The following is a 23,026-nucleotide window of genomic DNA, read 5'->3' on the forward strand; positions in this document are numbered from 1 at the left end:
TCTTACTGATAATCTAAGAATAGAGATCAAAATGAAAAACGTCTTTCACAGGGTGAGTTTGAGTTAAGAAAGTAGAGACGATCTCAACTTTTTAGGTCACTAATCGTTGAGCTAATCATGTTCACTAGTGTCAATTGGCATATCTCAAACGAGGGCGAGCTCCAAAGGGTTCAGCTTGATATTGTAATAAAGATAAAAGGTAAATGGAACTCGTTCCTTGCAAATTTTTCATGTAGAATCTTCGTCCCGATCCACGTAAAAATAAATGAAAAATTTTACGTTAATGAGAAATGAAATAGGTGATGGAGATGGGTTTTCCTGTCCTATCGCACCCAGTAACTCACCCAGTAGACATCTCTGGTTACGATTGATTAAAGGAATATATTTATAGTGTCTACTCTTGTTATGATTGATTAAAGGAATATATTTATAGGTAAATACTAAAGATAAAGAATTATTAGAAATAAATTGGGTAAAAGATGTATATTAGAAATATATATTATTACATAATTCTTTCTAATTTTTTTAATAAAAAAATAAAGTTCTATGTATAATTTTTTTATACTTCTAGTATTACTTCAATTAAATAATTAGTATATAAATTATATATTCTTTACTACGAATATTAAATATACCAATCAAATACACTTTTAATAAATGAATGTTTAGCAAATTAGAATTCAACCACAGATTTAACACAATTTAATTTAACAAATTATGTTTAAAAAAAAAAAAATTGAAATATAACATTAATAACCCTATTTTCTATACACATACTTAACCCATCTTTAAATTCATTAGGAAATAGGTTAAAAATTACGATTTTCGTAGAGGTAATAATTTAGTCTCTAAACTTTAATATATAATAATTTAATCACTATAACTATAAGTTTGTAATAATTTAATCTCAATCGTGAAAATTATTATCACAAGGGAGCTACAAATCATAATTGCTCAATAATAAAATATTTAATTTTGACAAGTTTTTTTTAATTAAATTGTTACATACTAAGTCTTCCTCTAATACAGTAATTTTCCAGTTCTAATAAATTTTTTATTTTTAAGAATATAATATTGTAATTTTATAAAAAAATAAATAATATTTTTTTGAAATAAATGTAAAAAATTGAATAGCAATTTATATATATATAGTTTTGTTGCTAATTTTTTAATGTTTTCTAAGAAAATGGCTGCCCTAGTATTGATGCATGTCATCTTAAGTTCAGGCCTCCCTTTCTCTTTATAACTCCACCGCCGTCGACCACCCGCCACCTCTCACGGCCTATTCAGACAGCGACCCGCCGCCTATTATTCATCGTTGTTGCAGCTTGTAGAAAACCTGTAGACTCGGAGCCGCCCCCTCCCTCTATTGGTATATTTCCTTTGTCTTTCTCGGTATCATTGGAATTTCGTTCTCATTCTCACCTTTTCCTCTTCGTTTTCTTCGTTGTATGCTCTCTCAATCTTCTTCTTCTTCTTCTTCTGCTTCTCCTTTTTGTTTTCTTGATTCCGTCTTTGCGCCGCCCTATTTCAGGTTACCGGGCAATTAATTTTGCCGCCAATTTCTTTTGTGTTCAGTAGCCGCTAGCTTCCTCTCTTTTTGGGCTTTTTTCTTTTTTTTCTGCCATTGTCACCCCTCCCCCCTTGATTTCCCGTAAGTGGTGGTATTAAAATATTTGATACTAAGATTGTAGTTTTTGATTATGAGATCGAAATATGTTATTCCTTAAGAAGTTTTCTTTTGGTGTTCGGTCTGGTTCTGCAAGTTTTGTCTTGGTTCTATATATATGTATAGTTGTTTTTTCTACTTCTATTGAATATTTGATTTTTTAATCCAGATTGGCAATTTTGCAATTTAACAATGGTTAGAGGCCTTGCAACTACTCTTTTAAGGATTTCCTCTTCAAGAAAATGTGACTCTCGGTTTAGGATTTTTACATGGAATAGATTGCTACATTCTAGTGGACAGTATGTTGATCATAGAATTCTCCAAAGTAATCCAGAGCGTCCTTTCTCAAGCACTTCGAATCAAGTTTGGTTTAGATTGCTTTCTCAGAGCTCAAGGTTTGGAGCCTTTAATAGTTTCAATGTGAGAGGATTCTCATTCATAGGTAAGCACAAGGAAGATAACGAAAATGATGATGATACTGTAAGTGGTTCAAATGTGGTAGAAGTTGGGGAGTACGATGCAGATGTTGGAAAAAATGTTAGCTTTGAGATTGATACTTGTGATTCAGTGATGATTACAGGTGGGGATGATTGCAGTGAGGGTAGCATTTGCGGTACCATTGTGGATGATTCTAAAAATGGTGGCAATGACCTAAGGTCATCAAAATTGAGGAATTATGAGACTATCAGATTGTCTGATCCCGTTGAATTATATCGTGAGCTTCGTGGTGTTGGACGGGGCGGTGCAAAGCCAGAACAATCTGAATGGTTAACTCTTCAAGAGATATTTCGCTACTTTGCAAAATCTGGTTGGGCTAGCAATCAGGCTCTTGGTATTTACATTGGCTTGTCATTTTTTCCAACGGCTGTACATAAGTTTCAAAGCTTTTTCTTCAAGAAATGTTCTACTGATGTTGTGAAGTATTTGGTGTTTCTTGGTCCTTCAAATGATGCTGTCAAATTCCTTTTTCCAATATTTGTTGAATACTGTTTAGAAGAGTTTCCAGATGAGATTAGGCGGTTTCGAAGTATGGTTGATTCAGCTGACCTTACTAAGCCACACACCTGGTTTCCGTTTGCACGAGCAATGAAGCGTAAAATTATATACCATTGTGGTCCAACTAATAGTGGTAAAACTTACAATGCCTTGCAAAGGTTTATGGAAGCGAAGAAAGGGATTTATTGCAGTCCTCTTAGGTTATTGGCAATGGAAGTGTTTGATAAGGTGAATGCTCATGGTGTTTATTGTAGCCTTCTCACAGGACAAGAAAAGAAACTTGTACCATTTTCTAGTCATATTGCCTGTACAGTTGAAATGGTGTCGACAGATGAGATGTATGAGGTTGCTGTAGTTGATGAGATTCAGATGATGTCAGACTCATATAGAGGATATGCATGGACAAGGGCTTTGCTTGGCTTGAAAGCTGATGAGATTCACTTATGTGGGGATCCTAGTGTTCTAAATGTTGTTCGTAAGATCTGTTCCGAAACTGGGGATGAGTTGCATGAACAACACTATGGGAGGTTTAAGCCATTGGTTGTTGAAGCTAAAACGCTACTAGGTGATCTTAGAAATGTTAGATCTGGTGATTGTATTGTTGCCTTTTCAAGAAGGGAGATATTTGAGGTTAAGTTGGCAATCGAGAAGCTCACCAAACATCGATGTTGTGTTATTTATGGTGCTTTACCACCAGAGACTCGTAGACATCAAGCAAATTTGTTTAATGATCAAGATAGTGAATTTGATGTGCTTGTTGCGAGTGATGCACTGGGAATGGGGCTAAATCTTAATATTAGGAGAGTTGTGTTTTACAATCTGGCAAAGTACAATGGGGACAAGGTTGTACCAGTTCCTGCTTCACAAGTTAAGCAGATTGCTGGGAGAGCAGGGCGCAGAGGAAGTCGCTACCCAGATGGACTTACAACCACATTAAATTTGGATGATCTTGATTACTTGATTGAATGTTTGAAACAACCGTTCGATGATGTTCAAAAGATTGGTCTCTTTCCTTGCTTTGAGCAAGTTGAGCTATTTGCAGGGCAAGTCTCTAATGTTACATTCTGTCAGCTATTGGAAAAATTTAGTGAAAATTGTCGTCTAGATGGTTCTTACTTTTTATGCCGACATGATCATATAAAGAAAGTTGCAAATATGTTGGAGAAGGTCCAAGGATTATCTCTAGCAGATCGTTTTAACTTTTGTTTTGCCCCTGTTAATGTTAGAGATCCGAAGGCTATGTACCATCTTTTGAGGTTTGCTTCGTCGTATAGTCACAATGTTCCAGTGAACATTGCAATGGGCATGCCCAAGGGTTCTGCTCGAAATGATATGGAGCTATTGGATCTTGAGACGAAGCATCAAGTATTGTCGATGTATCTTTGGCTGTCCCAGCACTTCAAGGAAGAAACTTTTCCTTACGTCAAGAAGGCCGAGGTGATGGCAACAGATATTGCTGACTTATTAGGTCAATCTTTGACAAAAGCTAATTGGAAACCAGAATCAAGGCAAGCTGGGAAACCTAAGTCTCAGAGCAAAGAAGGGCATGAAAAGCCAAGGTCTCCCGTTAGCTTGTATGAGAAGCAAGCTATTTGAGTTTAAGGTGTGGATTTACATTCAAATAAACTTTTTTATATTATCTAAAAGTTCTTTATTTTTTCATCTTTGCATTTTGTAGCATATGAAGATGCCATGTTATTGATTTCTTGCTTGTTTGTTGTTATTATTATTATTATTATCATCAATATTTTGACTACTTGATTCTTTCCAAAGGTCAAGTAAAAGTATTTTGTTTCATATCTGTTTCATTTCTAGCTTGTTACATTTTTGCAAAATAATTTGGAGCCAAGCATGTAAAAATGATGTTTCTTGAAATTCAAAGTGAAATAGAGCTCCAAAATATAGGCATCAGGATTTTAAAAACCAAGGGTGTTCCACTTTTGCTTTGTTAACTCATTGGGTCTATTATAGTTGTAGACGGACGATATCATCAAAAACCCAAGTAGAAGAATGTGTAGTAATTTGTTCTAGGTGCTAGAAGAGGAGGCATGGTGGTTGGTGACGTTATTTACTATTCATGATTATGTGTTGCTTTTTTCGTGGGAGAATTTCTTAGAAGCATGATGTAAGGTATCAAAATAGCAGACAAAACACCCCCCCGCACGCACACGCACACACGCATGCACTCCATTGCAACTCTCAACTTTTTATGGACTGGCATTTTTAAATTCTGAGGCTAATTTGCTTTGGAGTAATGCAGTAAAAGTTTTTCTTTCGGATAGTATACTTTCAATCCATCAAAGAATTGATGTATGGAGATTTTTGAGTTGGTTGGTCTGACTGAAGAAAAAGATGTCATCATGCTTCTTGATGAGGCGAGGCCGAACATCTTCTTTTCACTCATAGTTATACCAAATAACTCAGGCTTCTAAACATAATATTGACCTCTATCTGTTAGCTTTTTTGCACTCTGGATAATCAATGCAATTCCCTGTTTGTCCATTCGTTTCGATATGTAAATATTATTTACACTAAAATTGTTTAGTTTCTTGGGGTCATCTTTATTACTAGTTTCTCGTATCATTTGGTTGTAAAACCCTCCTGGTAGTGCAGAACAAACATCCCATCCATGTAAAAGAAATTACCTTTCCTTCTTTTAAGTCTCATATACAGCATTTGCTTAACGCAGACGCAGCTCTTTCTCTGATGTCCTGCTAAGCTTATTGTTATACCCTATCCCCAAATCCCAGTAGTATCTTCCCCATTTTTCTGGTTTAATTCGTTTTCACGTTCCTGGGACCGTACCATTTCATTTCTTATGGTTGATATTTGATTGAATTTTAGCTGCATTGTGGAGTGTATTTGTTCAATATAGCGTTTATATCTCCATACTGCTGCTTACTACATGAATTTTTCATATCAATCTCAGAGGACACTTAAAACGCACAGGATGGAGGCTGCACTAAAAGAGGAAGATGCTGGGAATTGTCCTCGCTTACACTGGCTCCTCTGTGACTCTCATTGCAAAAGTTTTCCATACACAAAAGCCTCTAGCAATGGATCTCAAGGTACGTTTCTCAAGTATGAATACTTTTGGAATTACGTAGAACGAGTTGAATAGTAGCATTTCTGTACATATTGTAGTATCGAGATGATTCGAATTAGATATCTAAAAGAAATGGATTTCTTCAATCGGAGTGATCTTGGAGTTGAGAATTGGAAGGGGTGGAGTTGGTCTAACAACATAGAGGCTTTGCAGCAGTAGATAGAAACCACAAAACTTATGGTAGAAAGATACTCAAAATTATGCTGATTGTAGTGGTATTATCTCAAAAAGTACTCACTTTTTTCCCCATTTTAGTAGATATGTTCAACTTTGGAATTTGTATTGTTATGTTTGCTACGTTGCATTGCGTTTAAATAAAATCTTACGAGTCATTAAGAGCTCATATTTATGTTAGTGTTGACATATGAGCACCAATCACCATTAAAAAAGTCATGAAACTCTTAAGGATGAAGTAGATAGAAGTATAAGATGTTGGAATTTGAGATCCATAAGATACGTAAGCTATGAAGAACAACACCCTAATTAACTATAGTAAGTGATAGTGTGACGAACCAGACGTCCTTGGTCAACTGAAAACTTTGATATAACATTGGGTCAACTTCCAATTCCTTGAGAATGCTCGCTAGCTATTCATTTAGTTGCAACTTTATACTTAAAGTACTCAGAATACCAAATTGCGGTGAGGATCTTGTGGATTTTACAAAACAATTAGTAAAAGTAAGCTATAATGAAAAATCATAAGAACACCAGCAAAAAAAGATTCAAATTTGGTTCTATCCGAAGAAAAATATGTCCATGCACACACAATTTACTCAACTAGGTAAGATTCATTCATAATTTGTTGTCCATTTGCGTCCGTATCTTACTCTTTTATGTTATGCATGACTTGAGTAGAATACTATTTGAATGAGCCTACAACTTACTCTAATCGACACTTAACACCTTAAATTGAGTGAACACTTATACCTCCGTTTTAAGTGATTTTAAGAGCTTAAACACCTAAAATGTATGTCTATAACAATTTCTTCTTTGACAAATAAAAGCATGACTTTAGTGACCTTAAAGGTTTTTATCTTGTGTCTTGGTACAAAAACCAAAGTTCTATTTCTAGCCTTTTTTCTTAGATTGCATTTATGAAAACATGTAATCAATGGATCCGACTCTAAGTTGATCAAGCACATGAGATTTTCTATTTAAAGAGATGAATCAAATACAATTGAATTTAAATTGAAACAAAACAACTAAAATTGAATTTAGCAACTTAAAATAAAAGAGGAACGAAATACTAGAAAACTCGACTAACCTAATCCAATTCAACTTGTACGGTTTAAGTTGCATTATAAATTTATTTCAAAATTTTATGAAATGGATTGATTAATAGATTTCTTTAAAACTAGATTCGGTTGAACCAAATCAATCTAAATTTATTGTTCTTTTTAAATTTTACATTTTTTCTTAGGATAGAATTATATATACATGCATTTATTTTATAATTATTCATCTACGTACTCTATCGAAGAATAGTGTATAGAGTTCGTAAACTATGAAGGGATACAAAAAATGAAATGAGGAGAAAGAATTTTAGTAAATGCATTAAGCATATAGAAAGAACGGGAGTAACATTGAATGACAGCCATAACCTACCATTAATAAGAGACAACAAGGAATAACAATATGCATTATAATGTTAGAGTGTTGATGTAATATTAAACATATAGAAAGAACGGGAGCAACATTGAATAACGACCACAAACTACCATTAATAAGAGACGACCAAGAATAACAATATACTATACAATGTTAGCGTGTTGATGTAATGTTAATCGTATAGAAATAATGGGAGTAACATTGAAAAAAAAAAAAAAAACCCCAAAAATTGTTGTGTAAAAAAGGGAAAGCTCAGATTGCGCCAATCAACTCGTCAGATAGATCAGACGGTTGCGATCGACCAGATCACAGTCAACGCTAAACTCATCATTGCCAACCACTTAAATGCACCAGCCGGGAATCGAACCCGGGTCTGTACCGTGGCAGGGTACTATTCTACCACTAGACCACTGGTGCTTGTTGATTAATATATGATCTTTTATTTAATTGTTCCTTTTAAAATTACAAATACCCCTAAAATATTCCGCTTTAAAAATACCCAAAAATTTTCAAAATTTTCAAACCCCTTAAACTAAAAAAAATAATCTAAAAGCATTCCTAAAAACTTTCAAATAAAGTCTTACCATTAGTTTTTTTTTGGAGTGGAGTTTGAAAAAAATGTGATTTTATTTGAATATGAGATGGTAAATTGAAGCATAAAAGGAATTATCGAAGATAAAATAACACCTAATTTAATTGGAGTTCGACATATTAAAATATATGAGAATAGAAAGTTCAAATCTTCCATTATACATATCGAATTATAAATTTATTTGGGTTAGATTAGGTACAAATAAATGAAAAATTATGAATTTAGTCTATTCATCATTTTCTTAAAACTAGATTGGTTCAACCCAATCGTTCTAAATTTATTTTTTAATTTTAAAACTTACATTTTTTTTCTTAGAATAGAATTATAAATACACATACATATACATATACACACATAAATAAATAAATAAATAAATAAATAAATAAATATATATATATATATATATATATATATATATATATATATATATATATATATATTTAATTATTCATCTACTTACTCTATGGAAGAATAGGGTATAATGTTCGTATATTAAAAAAAAAAGCCAAAAAAAAAAGGAAAGCTCAGATTGCGCCAATGAACACGTCAGATATAGATCAGACAATTGTGATCAACCCAGATCACAGTCAACGCTAAACTCTTCATAGCCGACCCACTTAGATGCACCAGCCGGGAATCGAACCCGGGTCTATACCATGGCAGGGTACTATTCTACCACTAGACCACTGGTGCTTGTTGTTGATATGTGATCTTCTATTTATTTATTTATTAATTTTAAATACCATTAAAAAATACCTTAAATTTTAATAAGTTTCATAATATCTTTCAAACGACAAACTTTCGTTGAAAATATCTTTACCATTGGTATCAGTATTATGTTTAAAGAATACCCGTATAATTAGCATTAACACCTTTTTACCTTTATAAAAGAAAAGTTAAAAAAAATTCTTACTATCAATGGACGAAAATCGTCTATCAACAATTCATAGATTATTTATAAATATTTTAATGTTACTTTTATTTTTTTTTTTGAAGTTTTTTAAAAAATTATGATTTTAATTTTTTTTTTTTTTAAATTTGAAACTTTTGAAAACTCAAAATTATTTTTAAAACAATTTGAAATAGTTATTGTTTGAAACGATCTTAGAAAATATTTTTGTAACAAAGTAGTATTAACGGTTTTTTTATCCTAAATTAGTGGTAATAATTTTTTTATTTCTTTTTAAATTTAAAAGATATTATTGAAATTTTTGTAAGTTTAATAGTTTTTTTTTTAAGGCGAAGTACAAGTTTAATGACATTTTAGTAATTTAGCATTGTATTTATTTAGTTTCTCAATTTTAAAAGATGTGTAATAGTTCTTTATGCCACATTTATGTGTATATATATTATATCCTTAAATTTTTAAATTTATATTTAATAAACCTAACATTTACAAGGATCATGTCAATATAAAACATTCTAACTTTCATTTATGCAAGATTTCTACATACTTCAAAGGCATAAAATGCAGCTTTTTTATTTATTTATGATATTTCATTCATGTACTCTACGTTTTAAGCTTTTTTATTTTTATAAAGTAAGAACTTTATTTTGATATTATATAAAACAATGTATGTTATCCTGTAAAGAAACTTGGAATAAGTCTTTAATTAAAGTTTCATACACATTTGAGGTTATTTGATGAGTTATTTTAAAGTCTCTTAAATCTCGAACATAACACTCGATTTAGGTCCTTAACCAACAATTCTTAGCTTAATTATTGCATACTCCTTAAACTTTTACTCTTAGGGTTAGAAATCCAACAGGAATGCATCAACAAGACTGCCATTCCATAAAGATTGTCGTGGCATGAGTGATTGAGTTCAGTAGTTCCTCATATAAAATTATTGACTCTAGAGCTGTTCCAGAGGGTTCCGGGGACAAGATAGTCAAGTCAATCTACTTACTCATTCATGAACCTGATTGAACTCGATAAGTAAAGACAAGACATACGTTTATTATGATTTGATTGAAGATTCTTCTTCTTCTTCATGAATTTGGCACCAGACTGATCGTGAGAATTCTACTCACTCTGGTTCCTGAACTTGAAGCTTTCAAGACGAAAGAGAAAGCTAGCTAGCTCCTGGAGTCAGACTCTTTATTCACCTTTACTGTGTTTGTTTGAAGAAGGTTCATTTACTTACTCCCCCTAAACTGTAACGGATCAATACTCTTTCTTTATTCGTTATCCTTCCCAAGTGATTTCTACAAGTATAAAATAAAAAAAGTCTAGAATGGTTCTTACTTGCTCGTTGATGTTCAAGTCTTAATCTTAGGTTATCGAGCTTCTGGTATCTGAACTTCTTTTAGTAAAAAGAGCATTTGTGATTTTCTTTAACTAATGACTAAGTTTCTTTACAATTTCATGTAGCTTAGATTGCATGTCAATCATTCAAGTTTGACATGATCGATCTTACTTGTGAAGTGATTTGAATCTCAAACGAGTGTTTATGACTTAGATATTTGATCAACAAAATAATTCAAATCTTATTTTCCCTTGGAGTGATTTCTTATCATTAAGGCCAAGTGTTCTTACACTTTTATTTAGTAATGCTTAAGTTTTTTTTTGCAATTCTATGTAATTTAGATGGTATGTTTAGAATCGTTCAAGTTAAACATAATCAGTTTAGAATAAGTTCGAATCTCAAACAAGTGTTTTTGCCTTGAGATATTCCATCAAACACTAAACTTACTTCATTATAGTGATTCCTTATCATTTGATATCCATAGAATCGATCAAACACTAAACTTACTTCCTAAATGTTTTTGCCTTGAGATATTCCATCAATCACTAAACTTACTTCATTGTAGTGATTCCATTATTTGATATTCATAGAATCGATCAAACACTAAACTTACTTCTTCTATAGTGATTCCTTATTATTTGATATACTGTGAGTCGATGCCAAAACCTTTTCTTGAATTGATCGCAAAGTTTTCTCTTGAGTTGATTCCTAACACTACCAAACCTATGTTCTGAACAGTTCATTTTTATCTCGGTAGAGAAAAAAAAATAAGTCTTTTGACCGATTAACTTGCAAATGTTGCCTACCCAACTAATGCAGACAAGTTCAAACATGTAGTAAATAGGTATAAAATGCAACAAAAACCAGGGAAACCGTAATACAATAGCTAGTGATTACAATAGTGTTTATAATGAGTTGATTATGCCAAAATAACAAAAAAAAAAAAAAAAAAAAAAAAAAAAAAAAAAAAAAAAAAAAAAACACAAACAAAAACAAATTCCACCACTAAAGAATTTAAACGGTGATTTTAATCATTTAAAGCATCATGCTTGTACGTTTTTCATAAGCCAACATGAGAGAGCAAATATACAAGAATCAAACCTTTGTAATGAACAAAATGGCATCCTCTTCCAAACTACACCTATTTGCCTTGTTTAAGAGGCCCTTACGACCAAGATCCTCCTCATTTCTTGGAGACAAAATCTAGCCAAACCAATTAATCAACCCCTCAATTAATCGAAACCAACCGAACATCTGAGCCTCGGAAAACAGCCCGTTTTCATAACAATTTGTTGGTAAATCACGACGTATTTGTCCCATTGACTTCCTTCCATCTTCCACAGATTACAACTGCAACTTTCCATGTAACACACAAGAATTTTCCTTTTCACACTTTCCTTACAAAGATCAAAAATAAAAAAATGCCTGTTTCCAAATCAGAATCACATTATCAACATAGGTACGTACTTGTCAAAATCCGTTTTCAAGCGATACCTCAAGCTTACCGTGGCTTCTTGGGAGAGTAGAAAATGGAGCCAGGTGAGTTATGCACTTCGTGTCCGAATCCATTGGTTGTAATCCCGGATTCTGATTCATCGTCACTGTCGATTTTGTTCGGTGTAACCCGATTTTGGTGTCCTCTACGACGCAAAAGAAAGACATTATAGTAGTAGCTAACAAGATCTTCCCTGCTCCTAGAAGGGAATGACTCAACAATCTCATCCCAAAAACATATCCCGAGAGATGGAGGGTTCGACGTCACTATATCCTCGAACTTTTTCTCATCATCTACTTTCCAAGCAAATGTAACATCTTCGCCCATCTGATCAAATCTCCATTGGAGAAACGCAGCGCCCAACTCTAGCTTTAGTCTGTGCCTTTTCTCAGCAACGTGAAATTTGACACAACCAACTGAACCAGCGTCCAAGCATCCACAAGGATCTCGCCTTCCTTTTCCAATGGGATCCCTTTCAACGGGATTTCTGTTACTTCCTTTCTTTAAGTTTAAAGGCCATTCTTGAGTTCCCAACCACTTCAAATTGCTGTTGGATATCACACCATTCCATTCTGGTATCTGAGCTTGATAATCTGGCCCTAGGAGAACGGGCTTGTACTCGTCTGATGAATCTGAAGGAGAAGAATCACTTGATTTAGACACAGGTTCTTGAGATTGAACCTTCTTGTCAATGCTTAATCTCTTCCTAAGATTGTAAATTGGAACCGTATCGTTATCATACATACAAGGATGCATCCTCTGATTTCTCTGCAAAATAGGGAAGATCAAATGAACCTGATAATAAATTATGTCAAAGACGTTAAGTTTGGTAATGGTAATTACCCAGCCTTACAACTCCGAATCCTGCCAATGGCTTCCCTTACACCCTAATTTCATCCTCCTTCCTTTTTTCTTCTGTAATATGTTTATTTATCATGTCGTTGCGAGGTTAACAAGTCCTTGAGAGACAGGGAGACCTCTCCTCCCTCTTCTTTGTATAACTTATCCTTAAAAAAAAACCATTATCACTCGTTCTCACACTCACTTTATCATTATCATTAGATACCATACTTATTCAATTCTTCTCAATTCTTGACCTAGACATCATTATAACACATTACTCTAATCCACTGTTACTAGGCGCTAATCCACTGTTACTAGGCGCTAATCCACTGTTACTAGGCGCTATGGAGCTGAAGTAACCCATATCATACTCCCAAGAAAAGCTCGAACGACCTTCAAAAAAAGGGTACCTGTACCCAAAACCGTCAAAGATGGGAAGGGAGAATACCTAGGGGTGCGAGACAATTCTCTCTAAGGAAATCGGCAAAATAGCTCTGTTAACTTTGGAAGAAAGGGTGCCTCCTAACAAAGGGGGGTCACAGTGACCAAGCCCGAGAGACTGTTTACCAAAAACACAGGTCTCCGCAAAGTCGGTAAGACCATGTATTGGGGCTGACGCCTGGCCAATGTCAAAAGGTCTACGAAATTACAAGTACATGTCTATAAGATTAGAAGCATAATTTTTTAACTTTCAAGTTTATGCCTATAAGATTCTTAAAATTTAAAAAGTGTCTAAGAAATGTCTAATAGGTCTTTGAAACTACAATTTTGTGTCTAAGAAGTTTTTGAATTTTGAATTTTGTGTTTAACATATTTATGACATATTCAAAGTTTTTGAAAATAAATTGATTCATTAGTTATAAAATTAAATTTTATGTCAAATAGGACCTCAAACTTCCAATAGTAGCTTTCAACATGTTATAAAAAGAAAAAGGAAAAAAAAAGTAGGGAACAAATACTATTGCAAAAAATAAATAAAAAATTACAATACCTATAAGTACCATGAGGACAAACTTTCAAAAACAAGTTTTTGTGTTTGAAAATTTGGTTGAAAAATTCAAACATTTTTTTTAAGAATGATGAAACCAATTGTAGAGAAATGATGAGAAAAAAAAATACAATTTTTAAAAACAAAGAACCAAATGATTATAAAGAGAAACAAGTATAATTTATAAGCTTATTTTTCATAAACAAAAAATCAAATCGCTAGGTTTTATATAATTATCAAATTGGCCTTTTGTAGTCCTTAGGGTTGAATGAGACTATTTTGGTGAATTGTAGTTTTCTTGATTTTGTTAGTTGAATATTAGACTTAATATCCACGCTCAAGTTTAAGGCTAGATTTTGATATTTTAATGGCTGGATATAAATAGTTTTTACAGTATTTTACAGGTATTTTCTACAATTTACTAGTTGGTTCGTGAAATTTTTTCTAATTAATTTGGAGGAACCAATTTCATCACTTATTTAAGCTCAAGATTCAATTTTACGAAATAAAAACTTAACCATCATACTACTTCACTAGGTTACATATAGGGAATAAACATGAATTTTTCCCAAAAGCTATTTATGATAATAATAATTTAACACTTATTTTAGAGCAAATAATATACTTCCTATGGGATAGTTTTACAAATTTTGATAGCTGATAAAATAAAAAAGAATCTGTAAATATCACAATGTAGCTACTATTTTGCATTTCCTAGTTTAAAATACTTCTAATAAAAATAATGAAGAGTTTTGCTTGGTGTTTCTAGTAAAGTAGTACCTTTCAAAAATGTTCACAAGGACCTAAAAACATTTCCACACACACGAACTACAAGCAGTTCAAAAATCAAATGTACACTCGAAGATTCAAGCTATTGGCCACAAAAGAACATAGTTAAATCGACATCTAAAGTACTTTCATTTCTTCTTAATATGGGAACCATAATTTTAAACAGCTAACACTCATAGTATCTTCATACAGAGATAAATAATATTCTGAGTTGATATGAAGGATTCTATAGTTTTATATTCACACAAGACCATTAAACCATTAAACATATAGAAAGGACACTACAGAAATTCCTAAGAGATACAAAGGTTCATAATACTAAATAACCAACTAAACTAGATAGATACTATAGATCAGATGAAAGAAAATTATTGTAGTAACTCGATGATACATTTTAAGATTATGACATAGTTCCATATTGGCCTTCACAATGAGAATCTTTGCAGTTTACAAGGAACAGAACACTATTTAAGATGTGAAGGGATACCAATCTAAATGCATAGTATGAAAATCATATCAAGATGGAGAGAACAATGATATGAAAAACAATAAAATACTAAAAGCAGTTCGAAAAATACTACAATCAACTTATATATCATGGGACAACGAGAACACACAGAACTTCATACAGGCACAGATATAAATAGCATTTGATTATTTATATGGATAAAGATATAATATAAACAACTTAAGAATTTATGTAAAGTACCTGCAAGAAAGATTGCTCGCTACTTGCATCGACTCGTCTTTTTACAAAAAATTCCTCTCGAACTAGCAAAACTTGTTTCCAAACCTCTTCATTTCCATGTGATTTCCATTTTGACTTTTCTGGTAGTGAACATATTGATGGATCACAAGGGTTTCTTGCAACATCTTTCAGCCAATTAAGCAATCCCAACATCGGTTTCTGCGTTCTCTCTGAGACAAAATTTGCTTCCTTGACCGAAGGTGGATCGATAACTTTTATATCCTCATTTTTGATGGTGCAATGATCAATATCCTGGAGTTTCTTGCTTCTTTGAGGAAATACAACCCCACTCTTCATCCTATCACTCTTCATATCAAATATTCTCTTGGAAAAATCTGAAATTGAATTTTCGTCAAAGCCAACACAATTCATGAGCTCATCTGACAACATGACTGCAGTTTCCTTTTAGTTTCAACCCAATTCACGACCACCACAAGATGCTACCACATGTTTTGCTGAATTTTCGCATAGCAATTCCCAATTGCTAGCTCCATTCGTGTCACCACCATCCTAGCACTACAACCTGCACGCCAGACCTAGATGTGTAGGTAACTCAGCTTCCTTCTTCAGATCAAGAATCTCTGAGTTTTCTGAACTCAGCAGACTTCTTTCTATCTTTGTAACATCCAGAGCTCAAACTGCAGCCTCATTTCCCCACAACTTACTCCAACTCTCTGTATCCAAATACTTGATTTAATATAACTTCAAAACTGAAGCACATTCAAATCCGATCAAGATTTCCTACACAGTCAAAGTGAATCCAAAGTCTAGCATGTAACCCTTCCCTTTCAAACCGTTCGGCAGCACCGTCTAGTGCAACTCAGACACATCAGCTATCACCCAACATCCTGCCATAAATTGGAATTCAAACCCTATTAACCAAATGCAATCACCCTGGTTCCATTTTCGCCAGAGAAAACAAAATCACACCAAGCTATAAGGATCTTAAACAAAAAATAAATCTCAGGTCATATAATTTCGAGAACACGAAAAGATGGCATAAAATCAAGTAATCGGCTACCACTAGTTAACTATCAGCGATTGGGTTCGACGATCAAAAATTTTGGCGGGAAAACAAGATTTGGTAGGGTTTTTTGAAATCTATGAAAAAAAGTTGAAGCATCCATACATCCCGCCATTAGCGTCATATTTGCAGATATATTGAGAGACTAGAATTCAAAAATGATGAACAAATACAGAGAACTGTACACGAAAACAAAGAAAATAGCGGGCAGGTTCAATGGTGATTGGAAGAGAAAGGAACGTACCTGTTCATAATTCTTTTGTTTTGGAAAGAGTGTGTCTACTTCTACTGCAACTATGTGTAATGGCCACCACATCCCTTAAAGCTTCACCAGTTTTGGCTTGTTCCATGTCCTCCTTGTTGCTCTGTGACTTGGCCCTTTGTATTTATTTCTCTTTTTCTTAGGGTATTTTGTAGTGTTCTTGGATAAAGATACCCAAAAGAAAATGGTGGTTTTTCTTTTTAGGGTTTTGTGGGAAAATGCTCCTCATGTTTATAATCCACTTGATGAAACTAACCTTGGTTTGGAATTAACCTTGGTTGAGTTTGGGAGGGTGATGAGGGTTACTTTTTTTTTTTTTTTTTTTTAATAATATTTGAAGGGAGGATTTTTTAAATTTTGATTTTGTTTTTTAGTTCGACCCATTCAATCAAATGGGTTGATTACCAATGTTTATATGACCTGATAACCTGACCACTCTAGATATCAAATCCAAATCATGAACGTTGGGTTGGGTTGGGTTGGGTTGATTTTTATTTTTCTAGTTTGGGTTTAGGTTGAATTTTTGAAAAATCAAAAAATTTGGATCAGTTTGAGAGTTGATATTTTTGGGTCGGGCCAACCTGACTAATCCGAAAACAGGGTTACAACCCAACCCAACCCTATCCTAGTCTCAAGAGTATTAAGAAGATTAAGAATAATTGATGTTAGTTATCTGTTGTAATTCATAAAGGTTTGATATTTGAGTTTTATAAAATTTTACTCAATAATGAAACGTGTAAGGTAGATAAATAGGATTTTTTAAAACTAATTAGAGAAAGAATCGAACAATCCAACCCAATTCAACCAATAAATATAGGGTTGAGTTGGGTTGGGTTGGGTTGTGAACTCTATTTGAGTTGTTCGAGTCACCAACTCAATCAGCCCGAAATTTTAAGAAACAAAAATTCCGGTAGCAATGAACAAGAAGTACGCTTCAAGAAACAAAAATTCTCTCAAGTATAAGAGCCAATAGAGAGAATGTTTCAAAGATTTCCTCCGAGTTTCAATGTGGTAGTTATGAATGATTGTGAGGTCTCTTGACTCACTAATGCCCACAACTTATATAATTCTAATGAACTAGATCTTCCAGGAGACTGTTATACTAGTTTGTAATAAGTCCAAACAAATTCTTAAGGGAGCAATATGATAAACCCTTAAACACTTAATGTTCTATTTAGTGAGTGTTACACAATGCTCTTCGAGTATGAGTCTTGAAAAACAATGTTCCCCTAGGCACTGAATGCTATAGAATGTGGTCTAGTGAACCATTTTAAACGAGGAATATTTTGTAGTTTGTGCAAGCCACTAATGAGGTTATGCAAAGGGTTAGGATGTGATGCGTACAACTTGAAGTAGAGAAAAAGTTACATTGACATAATACGTAGAGATCTAGAGTTTGAAGTAGGCAACAAGATATTCTTGAAGGTGTTCCTGACGAGGGGCATCTTAAGGGTCGAACGGAAGGGGAATCTGAGCCCATTCTTCATTAGGCCCTTTGACATTATAGATTAGATTGGATCGGTGGCATACAAATTAGTCCTACCACCATCCCTCCTTGTGGCTCACATACCGTATTCTATGTATTCATGTTCCACAAATACTTGGATGACCTAACTCACGTCATAGATTACGTGTCCTTACAGATAGATGATGGCCTATGTAAGGACAGAAAGAAGAGATTAGGGAAAATACCCAAGTAATTTTTCAGATTAAACACTCTCGAGGACAAATGTTCATATGATGTAATAACCTAATAAAATTAAAAAAAAGGGAAAGTTGTCCCACATTGCTTAGGTTGGAAAGTGAGGAGTTAGGCTCCATTCTAAAAAGGAGTTCACTTACTCCCTTTCATCCTACTTAAACGGTTCAAAGCCAATCAGAAAATACATTTTCTAACGACTCCTGGCCATCATTTTGGCTTATTCGGCTTGGGTCTGATATGTTCGAACCTTTTTTTTTGCTAGTTTCAACTCTTCAAAATTAGGTGAGCTAATTCCTATCGTAGAATTCTAATTTATGATTGTGGGACTCCTGGGTAGAATAAATTTCAGAGAGTAGTATTAGGCTTTTATGATTGTGGGACTCATTGGTAGAATAAATTTCAGAGAGTAGTATTAGGCTACCATCAAGGGATCGTAGTAGCTTCGACCTAGGCTAACCAAGTAAATGACCCTACTATCGACTCGATTGGAAGACTTGTATTATATGTAACGACACGTGCCCAATGGCCTCTACACATGCCATATATGTTGATATGATGTTTTGTGATGATATAATATGTTATGATGATGTGATATGCTACAATGATATGATAGTATGATACAATTATGATGACGTAATATATTATGATAATGTGATGTGCTATGATGCTATGATACGTTATGATGATGATGTAATATGCTATGATGACATGAGATATATGACGATATGATATATTATAATGATATCTCATGTTATGATGATATGCATGTATGAGATGCCATGTTGCACTATGATATAACATGCTACGACATGTATGACAATGAAGAGTCTTCTGACACACAACCCCTAAGTAATGTTATGAATGATGATTGTATGAAAGCTTATGCATATGTTACCTAGGTTAATATGTGAAGAATTTGTGAGGTTGTACCACATGAATGATTAAGATGAACATAATAGGAACTTCATGCATATTGTAAGTTCATTTACATCGAGATACTTCCTTTTTATGATGAGTATGGACACGTATACTATACGACGACTATCATGCTTGGTATGATGAATGACAGTCGTTGTACCTCTGAACGTCCGGCTACAGTCAACTAGCTCTATCATGTAAGCTTAAGTGGTATGCGAACCCGCTTGGTGGGCCACATTCATACATGTGGGTCGTGTAGGAAAGTACTACACATTCCATTTGTTCGAACTGGAGGCCACCTAAGAGACTATGATTTTAAATGATAGGTCCCTATTCATGTTGCATACGTTTGCTTTCCCTAACCTCAATAAGGGAGGTCATTTACTGAGTATTTCTTAAAATACTCTAGCCATGTGCTATTTTTATATTTCAGGCAAGGCATCCCTGTACAGTTGACGACGACATTGCATCAAAGACCATGGAACCTACATAGGATTACATTTATGTCATAGGCCTTGGGCTAGTATAGAGCATTGTTCTTTTAATATTTTTCTTGTTTTTATTTTAATTTGCTTTGAATATTTCCTTTGTGTTATTTTAAGACCCTTTGGCAAACATATAAGTTCATGGCATCGTTTTATGAAATTGTTTTGAATCAATGTTTCCGCATAAAAAAGTTTTGTCATGCATATGATAGCGACTCTGTTTCAATAAAAAATTAGGGTGTTTTGAATGAATGTTTCCGCATAAAAAAGTTTTACTATGCATATGATAGCGGTTTTGTTTCAATAGAAAATTAGGGTCGTTACAATAGTTAGGTAACATGCATCTCCCAATTAAAGTGTTTAAATTTAAGGAAACCAATGAAAAGATTAAGAAACTAAATAGGATAAGGAACTAACTCAAGGGCAAAAAGGTCATTTTACAAAGTTTAAGAAAATCATTTAAAAAAAAATTACAAATTTTTTTTTTTTTATAGATTTTTCGGAATAAAATAGCAAAAATGAAAAATTACAAAATGTCCCTGTTTAAAATAATTAGGAAAATTCTTCTACCATTAGATTTTCTATAGATTTGGTTTCATAATCGATTAGCTGGACCAAATCCTTCATATCTTCAAATATAATCGTCGGATTGACTTGAAAATTCAGTGTGCTCACGAAGATTCAAGGTTCTTTCGATCCAACAACTGATATTCAAAACTAAGGTTGAAAATCCTTTAACGAAAGTAGATTTTTTTAACGAACTATCCATAAAATTTAGGTTTGAAATCAAGTCACTTCTGAACGATTCAAGGTCGGTCGAGATTCTATCTATAAATAAAAAGTTATGGCCAATGTTTTGGGACAAGAACCAAATGATAAGGGTTCCTAAAACTCGAGTTTGAAACTTTTAGATTATGGGTTTCCTTGCTCTTGAGTTTTCGAGAATTTGGGAGCTATGGTGCATTAAATTCCCTCCAACCAATTCCTAAATGTTCTATATGATCTCCAACCAATTCTACGAGATCTTTCTTACTACGATTCAAACACAAATCAAATATCGTGAGATGCTTTTCAAACAAAATTTCAGTTAGAGAATAAAAGTTTTAACAAAATTCTCCGCTAGAGAGTGTGAGAATGCCTTTTGGCTAAACCGAAAAGATTTTGGAAAGAACTTTTGACAAATAATGTATTCAAATATCTATTATATTTTATTTAAGATTATATTTAAATTTCATAAATTAGCTAATTTCTCAACCAAATTTTAAATATATATTTTTATTTAATGTAAATACATTAAATAACATAGAATAAATACATTTTTTTTTCTTTTCTATTTAATATATCTAATATATAATATCAATTTCAACCTTTTATATATATATATATATATATTTAATATATCTAAATTGAAACATGCCAAATTAAATATATTTTCTTATCTACCTTTAATATATCTAATATATTAAATATTAATGGGAAGATATCAAATTAAATATATTTTCTTATCTACATTTAATATATGTAGTATATTAAATATTAATTTGAACCCTTCAATTTTTTTTAATTAAATTAAACATTTTAGTGTTACTACGAGCTATACGAGCTAACAAGAAGATCTTAGACCCATAGATTATAAGATTGCAACTTGTGCCGTGTAGGACATGTCTGTTGATATAATTAAACTATTTGATGAATCAATTTTCATTTATTAATTATAGGTCACTCTACCGTAGACTTATAGTTGCAATCTTATGCCGTGTAGAACATGTCTGTTGATATAATCATTACAAACAAATCAATCATTCACGAGTTATTTATAATTACAGCTGGATCAAAAGTTCGTTTTACCCTTGCACTTATATCTTTAATCTCAAGTATCACTAATTCATTGATGAATAATTTATTTATGATCCAATCACAAACCAAGTCACTCTCGGACCAATGAGAGGGCGGGACCCCATTGTTAGCACTTAAGAGAAAAACTCATTTAATTTCTTTATATGGAAATGATTGAATTTCATCTTGTGATATTATGTTTCTAGCTCCATGTTTAGTCAAGTCTCCAAAATGATAGACATATTGAATGAGTTACAAGAGTCATTCTCACCTATGCAAATTAAAGGACAATCTCTCACAGGTAGGAGTTCATAACTCACTCAAAGATTAAGGTTGAGTCGCATATGATCAATTAACTGATTTATATAGAGATTAAATATTTCTTGGTCCAGTCTTATACAAAACTCATTTTAAACCAAGTTAGGGGTATAAATTAGGGCGTAGTAAAAATGAATAAAATACCCCTAAATGATTGACTCTAAGATTTATGCATCTTAATGATTCCAATGGACTAGAAGTTTAATGACTTGTGCTGACTTTCGGGCCTTGAAAGTTATCATATCACACTTAGGTTTAGCCCCTAATTTCAAGTAAATCAAGAGGCTCCTCTAAGTCAAGATGAGTTTTAGGTTCGTTCTGATTTTCAAGTAGTCAGAATACTACCTCAAGATAAGCTTTAGGCTTAGTCCTTGGTTTGTAAATAACCAAGAGGCTACCCTAACTCAAGATCTGCTCAAGATTAACTCCTGATCTTTCGATGCTACCTCAAGATAACTTTAGGATAGCCCTTGATTTTCAAGCAATGAGGAGGCTATCCTGTATCAAGATGAGCTCTAGGACAACTCTTGAGTTTCAAGTAATAAGGATGTTGCATCAAGATAAGCTTTAGGTAACTTTTGATTTTCAACTAATCAATATGCTACACTAAGGCCATAAGTCAAGTAAGTTTTAGATACGGTTTGATTTTCAAGTAATTAATATGCTACCATAAGGCCATGAATCAAGATTAGTAACCTTACCATACACCCCTGGCTTAATGTATACCACACAAGCCTAAGCCCACTAAGACATGAAAGCTACTAGTTAACACTCAAGAAATGAACCAAGGACAAGAACCAAGATTAAGGATAAAGGACACGAATCAAGAACCAGAACCAAGAACTAGAATCTTAGAACTAAGAGCAAGACCAAGACCAAGACCATGACTAAGGTTAAGAACTTAAAACTCAAGCCCAAGATCTTGGGCTAGACCATAATAAGAACTCAAGAACAAAATCTAATGGCTTAAGTTCTCTAGTCGAGAACTAAAACATAGACAAAAGAAAATGTGATATCCTAGCATACGTTAAGGATATGATTAAGAAAGAGCCTACAAGTAGACTACTTACGGAGAAAAGTTAAGTTAAATTTTAGCATTGAACTTGAGCTAGAGACCATGCTTATTTTCAAGGCTCTCAATAGAACAAATCCGACTAAATTTAAATAAATTACAACTACGAGAACTATTAGATAATGATTTTATACACCCTAGTATATCATCCTAGAGAACATCAATGTTGTTTATTAAAGAAAAAAGATGGATCTATGTTGTTAGACATTGACTGTAGAAAACAGAGCAATGTGATTGCGAAAAGTTAATATCCACTTTCATGAATGGATGATTTGTTTGACCAACTGCCGAGAGTTTCTATATTTTCAAAAGTTGATTTGTGAATG

At 33.1% G+C, this 23,026-nt stretch overlaps 2 protein-coding genes and 2 non-coding genes across 8 annotated transcripts; 1 reads left to right on the forward strand and 3 right to left on the reverse strand.

The window, feature by feature from the left end:
* Nucleotides 1-1,170: 1,170 nt before the first annotated feature.
* On the forward strand, nt 1,171-6,049 carry LOC111778990 (ATP-dependent RNA helicase). Of its 5 annotated transcripts, none has more exons than XR_002812626.2 (4): nt 1,171-1,372; nt 1,839-4,268; nt 5,595-5,733; nt 5,810-6,049. XR_002812626.2 is itself a non-coding variant. In XM_023659013.2 (3 exons), exon 2 carries the CDS (start codon nt 1,862-1,864, stop codon nt 4,259-4,261), a length of 2,400 nt encoding a protein of 799 aa, XP_023514781.2. In that variant the 5' UTR covers nt 1,171-1,372; nt 1,839-1,861; the 3' UTR covers nt 4,262-4,268; nt 5,595-6,049. The 5 variants fall into 5 exon arrangements, 3 of the variants coding, with proteins under 3 accessions (XP_023514781.2, XP_086975476.1, XP_086975475.1); XR_015413570.1 differs by having other exon boundaries at nt 5,615-5,733; XM_023659013.2 differs by having other exon boundaries at nt 5,595-6,049.
* A 1,676-nt stretch (nt 6,050-7,725) lies between these two features.
* TRNAG-GCC (transfer RNA glycine (anticodon GCC)) lies at nt 7,726-7,796 on the reverse strand. The gene has a single exon. It is a non-coding gene; the product is annotated as a tRNA-Gly (tRNA).
* A 797-nt stretch (nt 7,797-8,593) lies between these two features.
* TRNAG-GCC (transfer RNA glycine (anticodon GCC)) lies at nt 8,594-8,664 on the reverse strand. Its single transcript has one exon. It is a non-coding gene; the product is annotated as a tRNA-Gly (tRNA).
* A 2,562-nt stretch (nt 8,665-11,226) lies between these two features.
* LOC111779097 (AT-rich interactive domain-containing protein 1) lies at nt 11,227-16,575 on the reverse strand. The gene is made up of 3 exons (XM_087119351.1): nt 16,352-16,575; nt 15,045-15,931; nt 11,227-12,483 (listed from the first exon to the last, which is right to left on the reverse strand). The coding sequence occupies exons 2-3, from the start codon at nt 15,471-15,473 to the stop codon at nt 11,722-11,724; spliced, it is 1,191 nt and encodes a 396-aa protein (XP_086975477.1). The 5' UTR covers nt 15,474-15,931; nt 16,352-16,575; the 3' UTR covers nt 11,227-11,721.
* Between the last annotated feature and the right edge of the window lie 6,451 nt (nt 16,576-23,026).

This window comes from Cucurbita pepo, chromosome 17, assembly GCF_057944985.1.
Source record: "Cucurbita pepo subsp. pepo isolate OVF chromosome 17, ASM5794498v1, whole genome shotgun sequence".
Taxonomy (NCBI): domain Eukaryota; kingdom Viridiplantae; phylum Streptophyta; class Magnoliopsida; order Cucurbitales; family Cucurbitaceae; genus Cucurbita; species Cucurbita pepo.

Coding starts and splice junctions, on each gene's coding strand:
- LOC111778990 (XM_023659013.2), top strand. CDS start 1,862: ATGGTTAGAGGCCTTGCAACTACTCTTTTAAGGATTTCCTCTTCAAGA.
- LOC111779097 (XM_087119351.1), bottom strand. CDS start 15,473: ATGTTGTCAGATGAGCTCATGAATTGTGTTGGCTTTGACGAAAATTCA. Junction 12,484..15,044: donor GCGAGCAATCTTTCTTGCAG/GTACTTTACATA, acceptor CCTATTTTGCAG/AGAAATCAGAGGATGCATCC.